General features: G+C 37.4%; 1 protein-coding gene across 1 annotated transcript; it reads left to right on the forward strand.

Moving 5' to 3' along the window:
- Window positions 1-14,045: 14,045 nt before the first annotated feature.
- Window positions 14,046-14,854, forward strand: LOC110579414 (60S ribosomal protein L7-like). The gene has a single exon (XM_044918647.1). It carries the CDS (start codon window positions 14,050-14,052, stop codon window positions 14,794-14,796), a length of 747 nt encoding a protein of 248 aa, XP_044774582.1. The 5' UTR covers window positions 14,046-14,049; the 3' UTR covers window positions 14,797-14,854.
- The last annotated feature ends 634 nt before the right edge of the window (window positions 14,855-15,488 follow it).

Below are 15,488 nucleotides of genomic sequence, written 5' to 3' on the forward strand. Positions count from 1 at the left end.
TTTGAGCCTAAGTCAACTGAATTCTTTTTTTTTTTTTTAATTTTTTTTTAACTGAATTCTTTTTGTAGTATAAATACATAGCTAGGTTAAAGTTATCTCAGTATTTTCACAAAATAATCTTTTTACTCTGAACCAATTCATGGTATCTCAAAAGCATTGTCCATTATTTTTTCTATTAATTATAAACTGAGCTAATCTAAGGTCAAAATAGTAGCACCTTCTATTATTTTCCAGCTTTATTGTGATACAATTGACATATAACAATGCACAAGTTTAAGGTGTACAACCTGATAATGTGATACACATATATCCTGTGTCTAATTACAACAAAGTTAGTTAACACCTCCATAACTTCACGTACTTACCTGTGTGCATGTGCATGCACATTTTGTATGGTAAAATATTTAAGAGCTACTCTCATAGAAGCTTTCAAGTATATAATACAGTACTGTTAACTATAATCACCATGTTACACATTGGATATCCAGAATTTATTCATCTTATCACCGGAAGTTTGCACACTTTGACCAACATCTTTCCATTTTTCCCCATCCCCCAGCCTCTGGTAACCACCATTCTACTCTGTTTCTATGAGTTCAGCTTTTTTAGATTCCACATATAAGTGAGATCATACAGTGTTTGTCTTCCTCTGTCTGACTGATTTCACTTGGCACAATGTCCTCAACGTACACCCACATTGTCACAAATAGCAAGATTTCCTTCCTTTTTTGGCTGAATAAAATTCTGTTTTATTTTTATAGATGAATATATAACATATTATAAAATAATAATATACATCATATATATTTTTTCATTCCTCTGTCAATAGACACTTAGGTTGTTTCCATGTCTTAGCTATTGCGAATAATGTGAACAGGGAGTGCATATATATATTTGAATTATTTCAATTCATTTAGATATATATCTAGAAGTGGGGTTGCTGGATCATATGGTAGTTTAATTTTTAACTTTTTGAGGAACTTCCATACTGTTTTCCATAGTGGCTATACCAATTAACATTCTCACCAACAGTGCACAAAGGTTTTCTTTTTTTCACATCCTTGCCATCATTTGTTACTCTTGTCTTTTCGATAATAGCCATTCTACCAGGTGTGAATATCAATGCAGTTTTTATTTGCATTTTCCTGATCATTAGTGATGTTGAGCATTTTTTCATGTACCTAGTGGCCATTTGTATATCTTCTTTGGAAACATGACTATTCAATTCCTCTGCCCATTTTTATTTTTATTTTATTTTTAATTTTTTTTTAAGTTGTAGGTCGTTTACATACAGTGCAATATTGGTTTCTGGAGTAGAATTCAGTGTTTCATCACTTACATACAACACCCAGTGCTCATTATAACGGGTGCCCTCCTTATAACCCACCACCCAACTAGCCCATATCCCACCCATCTCCCTCCATCAACTCTCAGTTTGTTCTCTATCATTAAGAATCTCTTTTGGCTTGTTTCCCTCTCTCCTTTTTTCTTTTCCCCCTTCCCATATGTTCATCTGTTTTCTTTCTTAAAATCTACATATGAGTGAGATCATATGGTATTTGTCTTTCTCTGACTTATTTCACTTAGCATAATATACTCTAGCTCCAACCATGTCATTACAAATGGCAAGATTTCATTCTTTTTGATGGCTGAGTAATACTCCATTGCATATATATAAGACATCTTCTTTATTCATTCATCAGTCGATGGAACATGTGGGCTCTCTCCATAGTTCAGCTGTTGTTGATAATGCTGCTATAAACATCGGAGTGCATGTGTCCCTTCAAATCTGTATTTTTGTAAATACCTAGTAGTGCAATTGCTGGATCATAGAGTAGTTCTATTTTAACATTTTGAGGAACATCCATACTGTTCTCCAGAGTGGGTGCACCAGTTTGCATTCCCACCAACAGTGCAAGAGGGTACCCCTTTCTCTGCATGTTTGCCAACACCTGTTGTTTCTTGTGTTGTTAATTTTAGCCATCCTGACAGGGGTCACATGGTACCTCCTTGTAGTTTTGATTTGTATTTTCCTGATGATGAGTGGTGTTGAGCATCTTTTCATGTGTCTGCTAGCCATCTGGATATCTTTTCTCCTTTGCCCATTTTTAAACTGGATTATAGGGGTTTTTTTTCTATTGAGTTGTATAAGTTCCTTATGTATTTTGAATATCAACTCCTTATCAAATAGTTTGCAAAATATTTTCTCCCATTCCATAGGCATCTTTTTATTTTGTTTATGGTTTTTATCTTTTTTTTTTTTTAAGTAAACTCTAGGCCCAAAGTGGGGCTTGAACTCATGACCCTGAGATGAAGAGTCACATGCTCTACTGACTGAGCCAGCCAGGAGTCCCTATTGATTTTTTTTCTGCTGTGCCAAAGTTTTTAGTTTGATGTAGTCCCACTTGTTTAGTTTTGCTTTTGTTGCTTGTGCTTTTGGTGTCATATCCAAAAAATTGTAACCAAGGCCCATGTTAAGGATATTTTCTCCCAAATTGCACTATTGGGTACTTACCTCAAAGATACATATGTAGTGATCCAAAGAGACACCTGCACCCCAATGTTTACAGCAGCAATGTCCACAATAGCCAAACTATGGAAAGAGCCCAGATGTCCATTGACAGATGAATGGGTAAAGAAGATGTAGTATATATATAATGGAATACTACTCAGCCATCAAAAAAAGCGGGTGTTATGCCAAGCAAAATAAGTTAATCAGAGAAAGACAATTATCATATGATCTCACTGATATGTGGAATTTAAGAAACAAAACAGAGGATCATAGGGGAAAAGAGGAAAAAATAAAATAAGATGAAATCAGAGAGGGAGACAAACCATAAGAGACTCTTAGGCATAGGAAACAAACTGAGGGTTGCTGGGGGGGGGGCAGAGGGGGGGATGGGGTAACTGGGTGATGGACATTAAGGAGGGCACATGATGTAATGAACACTGCATATTATATAAGACTGATAAATCACTGATCTCTATGTCTAAAACCAATAATACATAATATGTTAATTGAATTTAAATAAAAATAAATAAATTTTTAAAAATATATTTTGTCCTAGGAGTTTTACAGTTCTAGGTCTTATATTTAACTATAATTCATTTTGAGTTAATTTTTTTGAGTGGCATAAGATAGGGGTCCAATTTTATTCTTTTGCATGTGATTATCCAGTTTCCCCAGCACTGTTTATTATTAAGGTATAGAAATACAGTTTATTTCCACAAGCTTACTGGATCTGTTTATTAGTTCTAATAGTTTTTTTGGTGGAGTTTTTAGTATTTTCTCTATCTAAAATCATATCATCTGCAAAAAGACAATCTTTCTTCTTCCTTTCTAATTTGGATGCCTTTTATTTCTTTTTCCTATCCAATTGCTCTGGCTTGGCCTTCCAGTACTGTTAAATAAGAGTGGTGCTAGTTGGCACCCTTGTCTTGCTCCAGATCTTGGAGGAAAAGTTTTCAACCTTTCACCATTGAGCATGTTAGCCATGGGTTTGTCATACATGGCCTTTATTATGTTATGTTCCTTCTATACCCAATTTTTGATAGCTTTTATCAAAAAAAAGCATAAAAGGATGTAGAATTTTGTCAAATGCTATTTCTGTATCTACTGAAATGATCAAACGATTTTTATCTTTCATTCTCTCAAAATGGCATTTATTGTTTTGCATATGGTGATTCTATCCTTGATTCCCAGAGATAAATCCCACTTGATCAAAAGGTGTATTATCCTTTTAATGTACTTTTTTTTTCTTTTTTCTTTTAATGTACTTTTAAGTTCAATTTCTAGAATTTTGATGAGAATTTTGCATCTATATTCATCAGGGATATTGGCCAGTAGTCTTTTTTTTTTCCCTTGTAGTGTCCTTATCTGACTTTGGTATCACAGTAATTCTGACCTTGTAAAATGAGTTTGAGTGTGTTCTTTTGTCTGAAATTTTTGGAAGTTTGAGGACTGATATTAACTTTAAGTGTTTAGTAGAATTCTTCAACTGGTCCTGGGCTTTTCTCTGTGGGGGGTTTTTGATTACGAACTGCATCTCCTTACTTATTATTGGTCAATTCAGATTTTCTATTTCTTCATGCTTCAGTCTTGGTAGCTTGTATGTTTCTAATAATTTATCATTTTTTTCTAGGTTATTCAATTTGTTGGAGTATAATTGTTCATATAAGTCTCATAATCTTTTATATTTCTGTTATCAATTGCAATGTCTCTTTCATTTCTGATTTTTTGAGACTTCTCTCTTTTCTTTTTAGTCTAGCTAAAGATTTGTCAATTTTGCTTGTCTCTTTAAAAAACCAGCTTAGTTTCATTGATCTTTACCATTCTTTCCCTGGCCTTTATTTCATTCCATTCTGGTCTGATCTTTCTTACTTCCTTCCTTCTGTTAGTTTGGACTTAGTTTATTCTTCTTTTTCTAGTTCCTTGAGGTGTAAAATTAGGTTGTTTATTTGAAATATTTCTTTTTGTCTTAATAGAGGCATTTATCACTATTGTGGTGCCTGGGTGGCTCAGTTGGTTAAGCATCCAACTCTTGATTTTAGCTCAGGTTATGATCTCATGGGCTGTAGGATCGAGCCCCATATTGGGCTCCACGCTCAGTGGGGAATCTGCTTCTCTTCTTCCCCCTCTCCCTCTGCCCCTCCATGCACTCGCTCTCTCTCTCTCTCAAATAAATAAATAAATCTCTAAAAAATATAGGCATTTATCACTATAAACTGCACCCATAAATTTTGGTATGTTTCCATTTTCATTTGTTTCAAGATATTTTTTGGCTTCTCTTTTGATTTCATCTTGAGCCACTGGTTGTTTAGGAGTATGTTGTTTAATTTCCACATATTTTTGAACTTTCTGTGTTTCTCCTGTTATTGATTTCTAGTTTCATACCATTGTGGTTGGAAAAGATGCTTGGTAGGATTTCATTCTCCTTAAATTTACCAAGACTTGTTTTGTGACCTAACAGATGATCTATCTTGGAGAATGTTCCATGTGTTCTTGAGAAGAATGTGTATTCTGTTGCTGTTGAATGGAAAATTCTGTATATGTCTGTTAGGTACATTTGGCCTAAAGTATAGTTCAAATCCAATGTTTCCTTATTGATTTTGTCTGGATGATCTATCGACTGTTGAAAGTGGGGTATTGAAGACCCCTGATATTATTGTATTATTTATTTCTCCCTTCATGTTTGTTAACATTTGCTTAATATATTTAGATGCTCCAATGTTGGGTGCTTATATATTTACAACTGTTATATCTTCTTGATGGATTGACTCCTTTATCATTATATAATGACCTTTGTCTCTTGTTATAGGTTTTGACTTAAAGTCTATTTTATCTTATATAAGTTACATATGGTCTTTTTTGGTTTCCAGTTGCATGGAATATCTTTTTCTATCCCTTTACTTTGAGCCTATGTATATCCTTAAAGATGAAGTGAATCTCTTGTAGGCAGCATATAGTTGTTGTTGTTGTTGTTGTTGTTGTTTATTTAAAGATTTTATTTATTTATTTGAGAGAGAGAATGAGAGACAGAGAGCATGAGACAGAGGAGGGTCAGAGGGAGAAGCAGACTCCCTGCCAAGCAGGGAGCCCGATGCGGGACTCGATCCCGGGACTCCAGGATCATGACCTGAGCCGAAGGCAGTTGCCTAACCAACTGAGCCACCCAGGCGCCCTGTTGTTGTTTTTAACCCATTCTTCCATTTGATGCTTTTTGATTAAAAGAATTTAATCCATTTATTTTATTTATTTATTTATTTATTTTTAAAAGATTTTATTTATTTGAGAGAGAGAGAGAATGAGAGAGAGAGAGAGCATGAGGGGGGGAGGGTCAGAGGGAGAAGCAGACTCCCCACTGAGCAGGGAGCCCGATGTGGGACTCAATCACAGGACTCCAGGATCATGACCCCAGCCGAAGGAAGTCGCCTAACCAACTGAGCCACCCAGGTGCCCAATCCATTTATTTTAAAGTAATTATTGATAGGTAAGGATTTATCATGCCATCTTACTGTTTACTGCCTGTTTTGTAGTTCCCTTGTTTCTTTCTTCCTCTATTGCTATCTTCCTTGGGAACTGATGGTTTTCCATAGTGGTTTGCTTTGATACTCTTGTCTTTATTGTTTGTGTATCTACGGTAGGTTTTTGCCTTGTGGTTACCATGAGGCTTACATAAAGCATCTTATAGATATAAGAGCCTATTTTATGCTGATAACAATTTTACTTCAATTGCATGCAAAACTCTACTCTTTAATCCCCACCCCCCATTTATTCAAGACTGTTGGTTTTCCAAGTTTTCAAAGTTCTCTGGTAATTTTATGCTGACCACAGGAATCTACTTTGTAAAGTGGAAGCATAAAAGACTACATAAACAACATATAGTTTATATAAACCTTTATGCTGTGCTTTACAACAAAATGAATTTTACTAACTTGGAGTCCAAAAGCAAAGGCCTTTCCAACAAACAAATGAAATAGTTCATTTCTAGTAATGTGAAATAAATTTAAGTTAATCAAAAATAAGAAGAAATCAGATATTCAGGATGACTACAGTATTATTATTAAAATATAGGAGTTTGGGGGCACCTCGGTGGTTCAGCCAGTTAGGTTTCCAACTCTTGATTTCAGCTCAGGTCATGATTTCAGGGTCATGGGATCGAGTTACGCTTTGGACTCTGTGCTCAGCACAAAGTTTGCTTGAGATTCTCTCTCTCCCTCTCCCTTACCGTCTCACCCCCCACCCCCCCAAAATCGGGTCACACTTGCTTTCTAATAAATAAATAAATAAAATCTTTAAAATACAGGAATTTATTTCTCTCTAATAATTACTTCTGCTATTTATTATGAGATGTTGCTGGTTATGGTGATGGTGACCAGGGGATGGTAACTCATGGAGACTATGATGTCATATTTGGTATAATTTTAGCTATATCTCAAGGAGGTAAGTATTATCCTTGCTTTATTGAAATTGAAACTAAGGTCCAGTGTCCCATCTATTGTCACATGGTTAGGAGCAGTAAAGACAAGACTCAAATGTAAAGCTCCCATTTAAGTTGTGACACTTTTTTTTTTTTTAATGGCAGAGCTGCTTCCATTAGAATGGCACTCAAATACAGAAGACCATATAATTTAGGGTAATACACCTTGCATTGGCTTTGTTTGTTTGTTTGTTTACAAGTTTCCAGAATGTTATAAAATTCGATTCTTCACATAGCAATTTCATGCTCAGTATCCCTTTGTAGAATCTCTGCTCATAAAAGTCTGTTATTGTTGACAGGCTTCCCATTGTCTGGGAAGAAGTGTTATGTTTTACTAAATTAGAAATGAGAAATGCTCTATTGATCAAACAAAGCAAAGTGAAACTTTACTTGAGGGAATGAAAAGTATACTGGGCTTCCTGAGAGATGATCTGGGTCTCTTTGTTCAAGTTCTAAACATACTAAATACGGAAAACAAACTCAGCAAGTGTATCATGGGAACTATTCATGAACTGGATTAAAAAAAAAAAAAAACTCATCAAAAGCTCACAGCATTGCTTCTTGTGGTCAGAGCACCTACATGCTTTAGTCTTCAGAATAGATATCACTACTAAGAATGCTTAATCTTTTCGGCACTCAGTTTTCTCATCTGTCAAATAGGAACAACAGAACCTGTTCTGATCTTCTCTTGGGGTTGTAAAGGTCAAATTAAATGATGGCTGTGCATACTGACTTTTGTGCTATTCCCAGGTCCCTCTCTAGGCAAGTTCAATCTTCTTGAGTGAGAGTAAGGTGTGTAGGCTACTGCAATTGCTGCCATCCTACAATTTCTGCATGCAGTTCCAACGTGTGTGTTTCGCCCCACACCACCAACCTCAGTGTCTTATAGTTCAACTCAGTTCTGACCCTATCCACCCGAAGATAACATCAGATCACACAGGTTCAAGGCTCAGCCTTACCAGTGCCCTTCACTTCAAATGCCAATCACCAAGTCAGCTTGTCACCTTGGGCTTTTGACCAACTGGCTGTATGTACATTAGAGCTTCCCACTATCCCCTCCTTAGGTTTAATTTGCTAAAGAAGCTTACAGAATTCAGGAAATCAATTTACTCACTAGATTATTGGTTTATTACAAAGGATATGAAAGGATACGGATCAACAGCCAGATGAAGAAATACATAGGGCAAAGTATGTGAGGGGGCATGAGCTTCCTTACTTTTCCAACAACGCCCTTTCCCCACATCTCCATTCTTTGGGTTTCTATGGAGGCTTTACTACACAGGAATCATGGGCCCTTGGCGACTGAACTCCTAGCCATACCTCCCCTCTCCCAAGTCAGGGTGGGGCTGAGGGGTGGGGAGGCCTGAAAGTGCCAACACTCTAATCACATGGTGAGTTTCCCTGGCAACCAACTCCCAGGCTTAGGTGACCTAAGGGCTTTTAAAAAGTCATCCATTTATGTAACAAAAGACACTTAGGAAATCCCAAGGGTTTTAGGAGCTCTGGGCCTGGAGTGGAGGAGTAAGACTAACTGAATATTTTTTATTATACACACAACATCATAGAACCTAAGCCAGACTTCTCAGGAGGGAGGAATAGCCTGTCATTTCTCAGCTTAAGGTTCCTTGCATGTAGCAATGCCAGTAGGAAAACAGTCAAAACTATGTGGATATAACATCACTCGATTGATTATAGACTGACATTGACCAAAGTCGAAAAGGAAAATATCACATGGGCCCAGAAACTCTCAAACAAATAGGTTCAATTTAGCCTCTTTATAAATAATAAGAGTGTTTTCCTCTTCTACTTCATCCTTTGTAACCTAGAGCGATGGAACCTATTGCCAGCTCCACCTCCAGTTGAAAGCACTGTAGAAATGCAAAGATGGATGGAAACTAAGTTGGACACACTAATGCTTCAGCAAGGCTTGACTTTAAACTGAACACATTATCCTTTATTCAGATTAGAAGGTTGAAGCACACAGAGAGTGAGTTCCCCAAGATCAGAAGCATGGTATTTAAAAAAAATTTTTTTTTATTAACATATAATGTATTATTTGTTTCAGGGGTACAGGTCTGTGATTAATCAGTCTTACACAATTCACAGTGCTCACCATAGCACATACCCTCCTCAATGTCTATCACCCAGCCACCCCATCCCTCCCACCCCCCACCACTCCAGCAACCCTCAGTTTATTTCCTGAGATTGAGAGTCTCTTATGGTTTTTCTCCCTCTGATTTCATCTTGTTTCATTTTTCCTTCCCTTCCCCTATGATCCTCTGTCTTGTTTCTCAAAATCCTCATATCAGTGAGATCATATGATACTTATCTTTCTCTGATTGACTTATTTCGTTTAGCATTAATACCCTCTAGTTCCATCCACATCATTGCAAATGGCAAGATTTAATTTTTTGATGGCTGCATAATATTCCATTGTGTATATATATCACATCTTCTTTATCTATTCATCCGTTGATGGACATCTAGGCTCTTTCCATAGCTTGGCTATTGTGGACATAGAAGCATGGTATTTTGATGTCAAAATCCAATGATGTGACTTTTTATGCTATACTGCCCCCAAGTCTGCCAAGTCTCATAAGCCAAAGATAACACACTTGGCAGTAGGGGAGTGAAAGTATACTGGGCACCTCTTTTGCTCATCTACAAGTCCTCTTACTGCACCTACTTACCATGGTGACTGGTTCAGGACATGGGGATACATCTCATTCAGACTAGCCATGTCCCTTTTGTGCAAACACCCTTGGTTTCACTCAGCCTCTACACATGTACACCCAGATGAGTGGCAGTGTGGACCGTTGACCAATGGGGAATGGAAGTCAATGGGTAAACACTTCCCTCTTTTGTCTCTGAGACATGTATTATAAAACTTTTCAAAAAGTGTTTTGGGTTCAAACATCAGTTGCCACAAAGTAGAGGCTCATTCGGCAACATACTCCCATACTGTTTCTCTCTCTTGCCCTGATGCCCTCCCCTTGTCCTACACTCCCACTCCCTAGTGTTATTTCCCAAATAAACTACGTACATTTTTGCAGGCTTGCTTTCTGGGGAACCAGGTGAAGACAAAATCCAGTTAACTTCAGCCAAATGTATGTTGATGATATTTTAATGACAAAATGACACAGAGAAATGGGCTCTCCCTGAATTTAATGCCCCTGCACAACTCTGATTTGTGGTGAAACAAAACATGTTAAAACTAATTAAAAGTGTTTCAAATCATGGAATTTTTTGAAAGGGATGACTTTGAACTAATAACATCTGAAATGATGAATAGTATGGTAAATGAAAAATTAACATCAATGAAGAGTGTTCATTAGAATTTATGGAAATACTAACATGAAGAGATTTCAGAGTAGATATCTGTTTATATGAGTTTAAAGTTTTTTCTATTTTAAATAAAATTTCAATTTTATTTTGAATGTGAGGGATATAGAATAAAAACCTTTGATAAGTTATTATCTGCCTCAGAAACTCGGTGGACATAGCATACTCTTTGCTTCCTCACTGTTTAGTGTTGGGCACATAATAAAGACTTAGTAAGTGTGTGTTGAATGAATAGCATCTGAAAACAGAATCAGAGGTTATAGTGGGTTGAATTGTGGCTGCTAAGAACATGTGTCCTCATTCTAACCCCAATACCCATGAATGTTAACTTATTTGGAAAAAAAGTCTTTGTGTATGTAATTAAGTGAAGGATCTTGAGATAAGCTCATTTTGGATTGACAGGGTAAGGCCTTAAGTCCAGGAATAAATGTCCTTAGAAGAAGAGAAGAAGAAACAGACACAGGGGGAAGGCCATGTGAATATGGAAGCAGAGATTGGAGTGATATTGCCACAAACCAAGGAAGACCTGGAGCCATCAGAAACTGAAAGAGGCAAGGAGGGATCCTCTCCTAGAGCCTTTGGAGTGACTGTAGCCCTGCCAACACCTTGATTTCAGAGTTCTGGACTCCAGAACTGTGAGAGAATATATTCTGCTATTTTAAACCACCTAGTTTGTAGTAATTTGTTATGGCAGCCCTAGGACACTATAATACAGAGGTATTCAAATAAAACATGATAAAAGCCAAGGAACATAAACTGAGGATTACTATGAACATTACAATACTAACTGAACATTAAAATACTAACTGAACATTACTATATGCAAGGCATTTCTCCAGGAAAACATCAGTAAGCAAAACAGAGACCCCTGCGCTCATGCTGCTTGCATTCATTCTAGCAATATTCTGATCAGAGAAGCCAGTTTGTTCAACATTCCTTTGCCCTTAACCAAGATGTGTTTGTGCCTGTACCTGTATCAGAATGAATTATTAAACACAGCTAGTGGCAAAGACATCACTCAGAGAATGAAGATTGTATAATGACGTGGGAAGAACTTACTGTCCCTGGAGAATGCAAGCTCTCAATTTCCAGATAGGAAATATTAAGTTTTAACACGCATTAATAGAAGGAACACATTCAAGACTTTTATGACCTGCAGATTTCTATTCACTTAATGGGATGGATTGATTGTCTACTCAGTGGCAATGCAACACTGACCTTCTGTGAGCAAGCACAAGGGGTTCTGCTAAAATGGAACAGTATTACAGTTCGGAAAAAAAATAAATCAGGGAAATTTTTATCAAATTTGATTGTCTACAATACTTTAAAAAATGTGTTTCTTAAACTTTTGACAGGTGCCATTGATTATCTTCCAGGGAGGACTAGCCACCAACAAGACAAAAATACATTGAACAACCAGTATTAAAGAATAGGTTTAGGGATATGAGGGTGATCTGGTTATGACATCTGTCACCCCACTGATCCCCAGAGTTGATTTGGCTGACCTGGCTGGCTAGGCAGGTGTCCCCTTCTTCCCTCACTGCTCCACATGCATCCCTTCCAAAGCTGTGCACTTGGTGGAAGAGGACGACCTTCCCCAATAGAGGATGATAGGGGAGGACATTTCTTTGGTCAAGGGTATAGGAGTAGTTGCGCTCCCCCCCCCTAGAGCCTCCAAACAAACTCTCAAGGTCCATTTGTAGGAGAATGTAGGGTAGTCAAGCTTCTAAGACTCTAGACACATCCAAATGAGGCACTGCATGTGGAAATTTGCCTCTCTTAAAAAAAAAAAAAGAAGAAGAAGAAGAAGAACAAAAAAAGAATAGGCTTGGTTCAAAAGTTTGTCTCCATGTGTCTATGTTTGGATTGGGATCTTGTGATTGTGATATTCTGTTGGCTTTTATATTGTATAAATTTAATTTTCTCAATCAATATAAACTTAAGATAACCAACATAGAATTTTGTCCTCAAGTATTATTTATATGATTGGAATAAAACATACTACTATTTCATCATATTCTGCAAAATGCACTTTGGTTTCCGTGTGCTTTAATACTAACCAGTTCTGAGTCTTGCTGGGTTAGCATCAATCAACAAGTAGAGCAAAGTTCTGAAATGCTGGAAGGACAAAGCATAAGGTGAGCAATCAAATCCTATAAAACTAATAGTTTGGTGCTTACAGATGAATTGGAAAACCTCTTTACATTTCAATATGTCAGTATTGAACATAAATGTATTTAACTTATATAAATTCAGTTTAGCAACACACACACAAGGCATTCAGGGACTTAGGAAGCTAGCTGAGGGAACAAAGATTCCCATCTCAGACTGACCAGGAGGCTCAACCTCAATTAGTGGAATGGCAGGTGCCAACTGAAAAGATTTTGTATATCTTTGTTCCTTCAGCTTCTTAAGTCCCAGAATGCCATGTGTGTGTGTGTGTGTGTGTGTTTCTATAAAACTGAGTTGAATATAATTGTTTAAAGGTATATAACTTTTCATACAGTATGTCCTCTGATTCCAAGCCAGCTAGTGTTACTGGCCATTAACCAGAACTTTAATGTTTTTGTAAGCAATACAGGCTTTAGGGGTAATACGAAGGGTTTTTCAAAAGTAATTCTGTATCATATAGAACCTAAACTCAAAAAAAAAAAAAAGTGAGAGAGAGAAAGAGAATTTGTTAAACATTATATTGAACAAAGACAACAATATGAAAAATGATGACTGTTGCCCCAGTAAACAGCTTGACTGCAATCTTCTGAAGCAATTTGAGAAAATAAATGTTTGTCATTGTAAGCTGCTAAATTTCAGGATAATTTGTTATGCAGTGATAGATTACTAATACAATAGGCATCGTAGATTTGAAGAAGAAAATGTAGGGCTGTTGCTTTTGACTATTTTGAAATGGAGAGGGGAGAGATATATGCACAAAGCAACTATAAAACAATATGAGAAATGCCATAATTGGAGCAGGTCACTAGTGAGCTAAATGATATCCAGCAGCAAAAATGGGACATCGCATTCCAGATTACTAGGGGACTACAGATACTCTATTAGACCAAGAAGTATCCGCCCCAAACAAAAAACTTCCCTACCTGAAGCCCAAGGCAATGGAAGGAAGACTGGGGGCTGGGGAGAGAAGCTCAAAGGAGGGCTGCTGACTTTTATTAATGACCCACTACACCCAGTGTACTTTATATAAATGATCTTATTCAGTCTGCACACCGATTGTATGAGGTAGGTATAATTTTCTTCATCTTATAGGTGGGCATCTAAGGCCCAGGAAGTGTGGAGCTGGAATGAAAACACAGGAGCTGCTGGCTCCAAAAGCTTATTTTTGTTCTACTGCATCAGATTGTTCTCCTTTACCCCTCAAGTTCTTGTGATGCCTTGTGGAATATCAAAGCATATAAAGCCTTTCTTTCTGGAGTATTCCACAGCATTTGGCAAAGTTGATCACAAAGGTTAGGCTGAAAGTCAGACTCTCTGTCTTGTAGTAGACAGTGACCTGAATCTCCTTAGTAGTCAGCTGCGATCAGACCTCTGTTAAAATTTCAAAGGGTTTGGGCAGATAGTTCAGAAAGGGGGAGAATTAAGCAGTGAGTAAAAGTAACCTAACCTAAGATAGATTATCTTCTCCTTAGTTCCCTAACTTTATAGACAAATACTATTTTCTAATCTTTTTTTAAAGATTTTATTTATTTGAGCTCTTTTTCCGGCTGGAACCATGGAGGGTGCAGAAGAGAAGAAAAAGAAGGTTCCTGCTGTGCCAGAAACCCTTAAGAAGAAGCGAAGGAATTTCGCAGAGTTGAAGATCAAGCGTCTGAGGAAGAAGTTTGCTCAGAAGATGCTTAGAAAGGCAAGAAGGAAGCTTATCTATGAAAAACCTAAGCATTACCACAAGGAATATAGGCAGATGTACAGAACTGAGATTCGAATGGCAAGGATGGCAAGAAAAGCTGGCAACTTCTACGTACCTGCAGAACCCAAATTGGCATTTGTCATTAGGATCAGAGGTATCAATGGTGTGAGCCCAAAGGTTCAAAAGGTGTTGCAGCTTCTTCCCCTTCGCCAGATCTTCAATGGCACCTTTGTTAAGCTCAACAAGGCTTCAGTTAACATGCTAAGGATTGTGAAACCTTATATAGCATGGGGGTACCCAAACCTGAAGTCGGTGAATGAACTGATCTGCAAGCGTGGTTATGGCAAAATCAACAAGAAGCGAATTGCCCTGACAGATAACACATTGATTGCCCGATCTCTTGGTAAATATGGCATCATCTGCATGGAGGATCTGATTCACGAGATCTATACTGTTGGAAAACGTTTCAAAGAAGCAAACAACTTTTTATGGCCCTTCAAATTATCTTCTCCACGAGGGGGAATGAAGAAAAAGACCACCCATTTTGTAGAAGGTGGAGATGCTGGTAACAGGGAAGACCAGATCAATAGGCTTATTAGAAGGATGAACTAAGGTATCTACCATGATTATTTTTGTAATCTGGTCAGTTAATAAATGACTACTCTCAAATGGAAAAAAAAAAGATTTTATTTATTTGAGAGAGAGAGAGAGCATGAGTGGGGGGAGGGACAGAGGGAGAAGCAGACTCCCTGCTGAGTGGGGAGCCCAACGCAGGGCTTGATCCCAGGACCCTGAGAGCCACCCAGGTGCCCCACTACTTTCCCAAAATACTTCAAATGGAAATGTTCACCGAATGTCATCTTTACCTTGAGAGTAATGATTATGTCTAAATTTTTAAAGTCTTGAGTAATCAAGAATAAGCACAAGACGTTTCTCTCCCAAGAAAACCATACTGATGGCTGAAATTTCTTTGAGAATATAAACCTCAGCATCATTCTTACTGCTAATGATCTGTAATTCTGTGAAATCAGATTTGTAAGACTGAGCTGGAATGAAAATGGTTATTACTAAATGAGGCATGGTTAGAAGTTGGCCCCGATAATTGTCTAGCCAAAGTGGAGAGCCATCTACCTCTATATCTGGAGAGGTGATGAAAATGTAACCCTGCCAGTGATTCCTTCATCGTTTGGTTAAAACACCTACAATTCCTATGGTTAGCAGCACTCTTTTTGTGTTTCTGCAAAACATAATAAATGTGCATGGGTAAGGGTTACAGGATCAGAAAACAAAACAACAACAAAACC

This window comes from Neomonachus schauinslandi, chromosome 10 (genome assembly GCF_002201575.2).
Source record: "Neomonachus schauinslandi chromosome 10, ASM220157v2, whole genome shotgun sequence".
Classification (NCBI taxonomy): domain Eukaryota; kingdom Metazoa; phylum Chordata; class Mammalia; order Carnivora; family Phocidae; genus Neomonachus; species Neomonachus schauinslandi.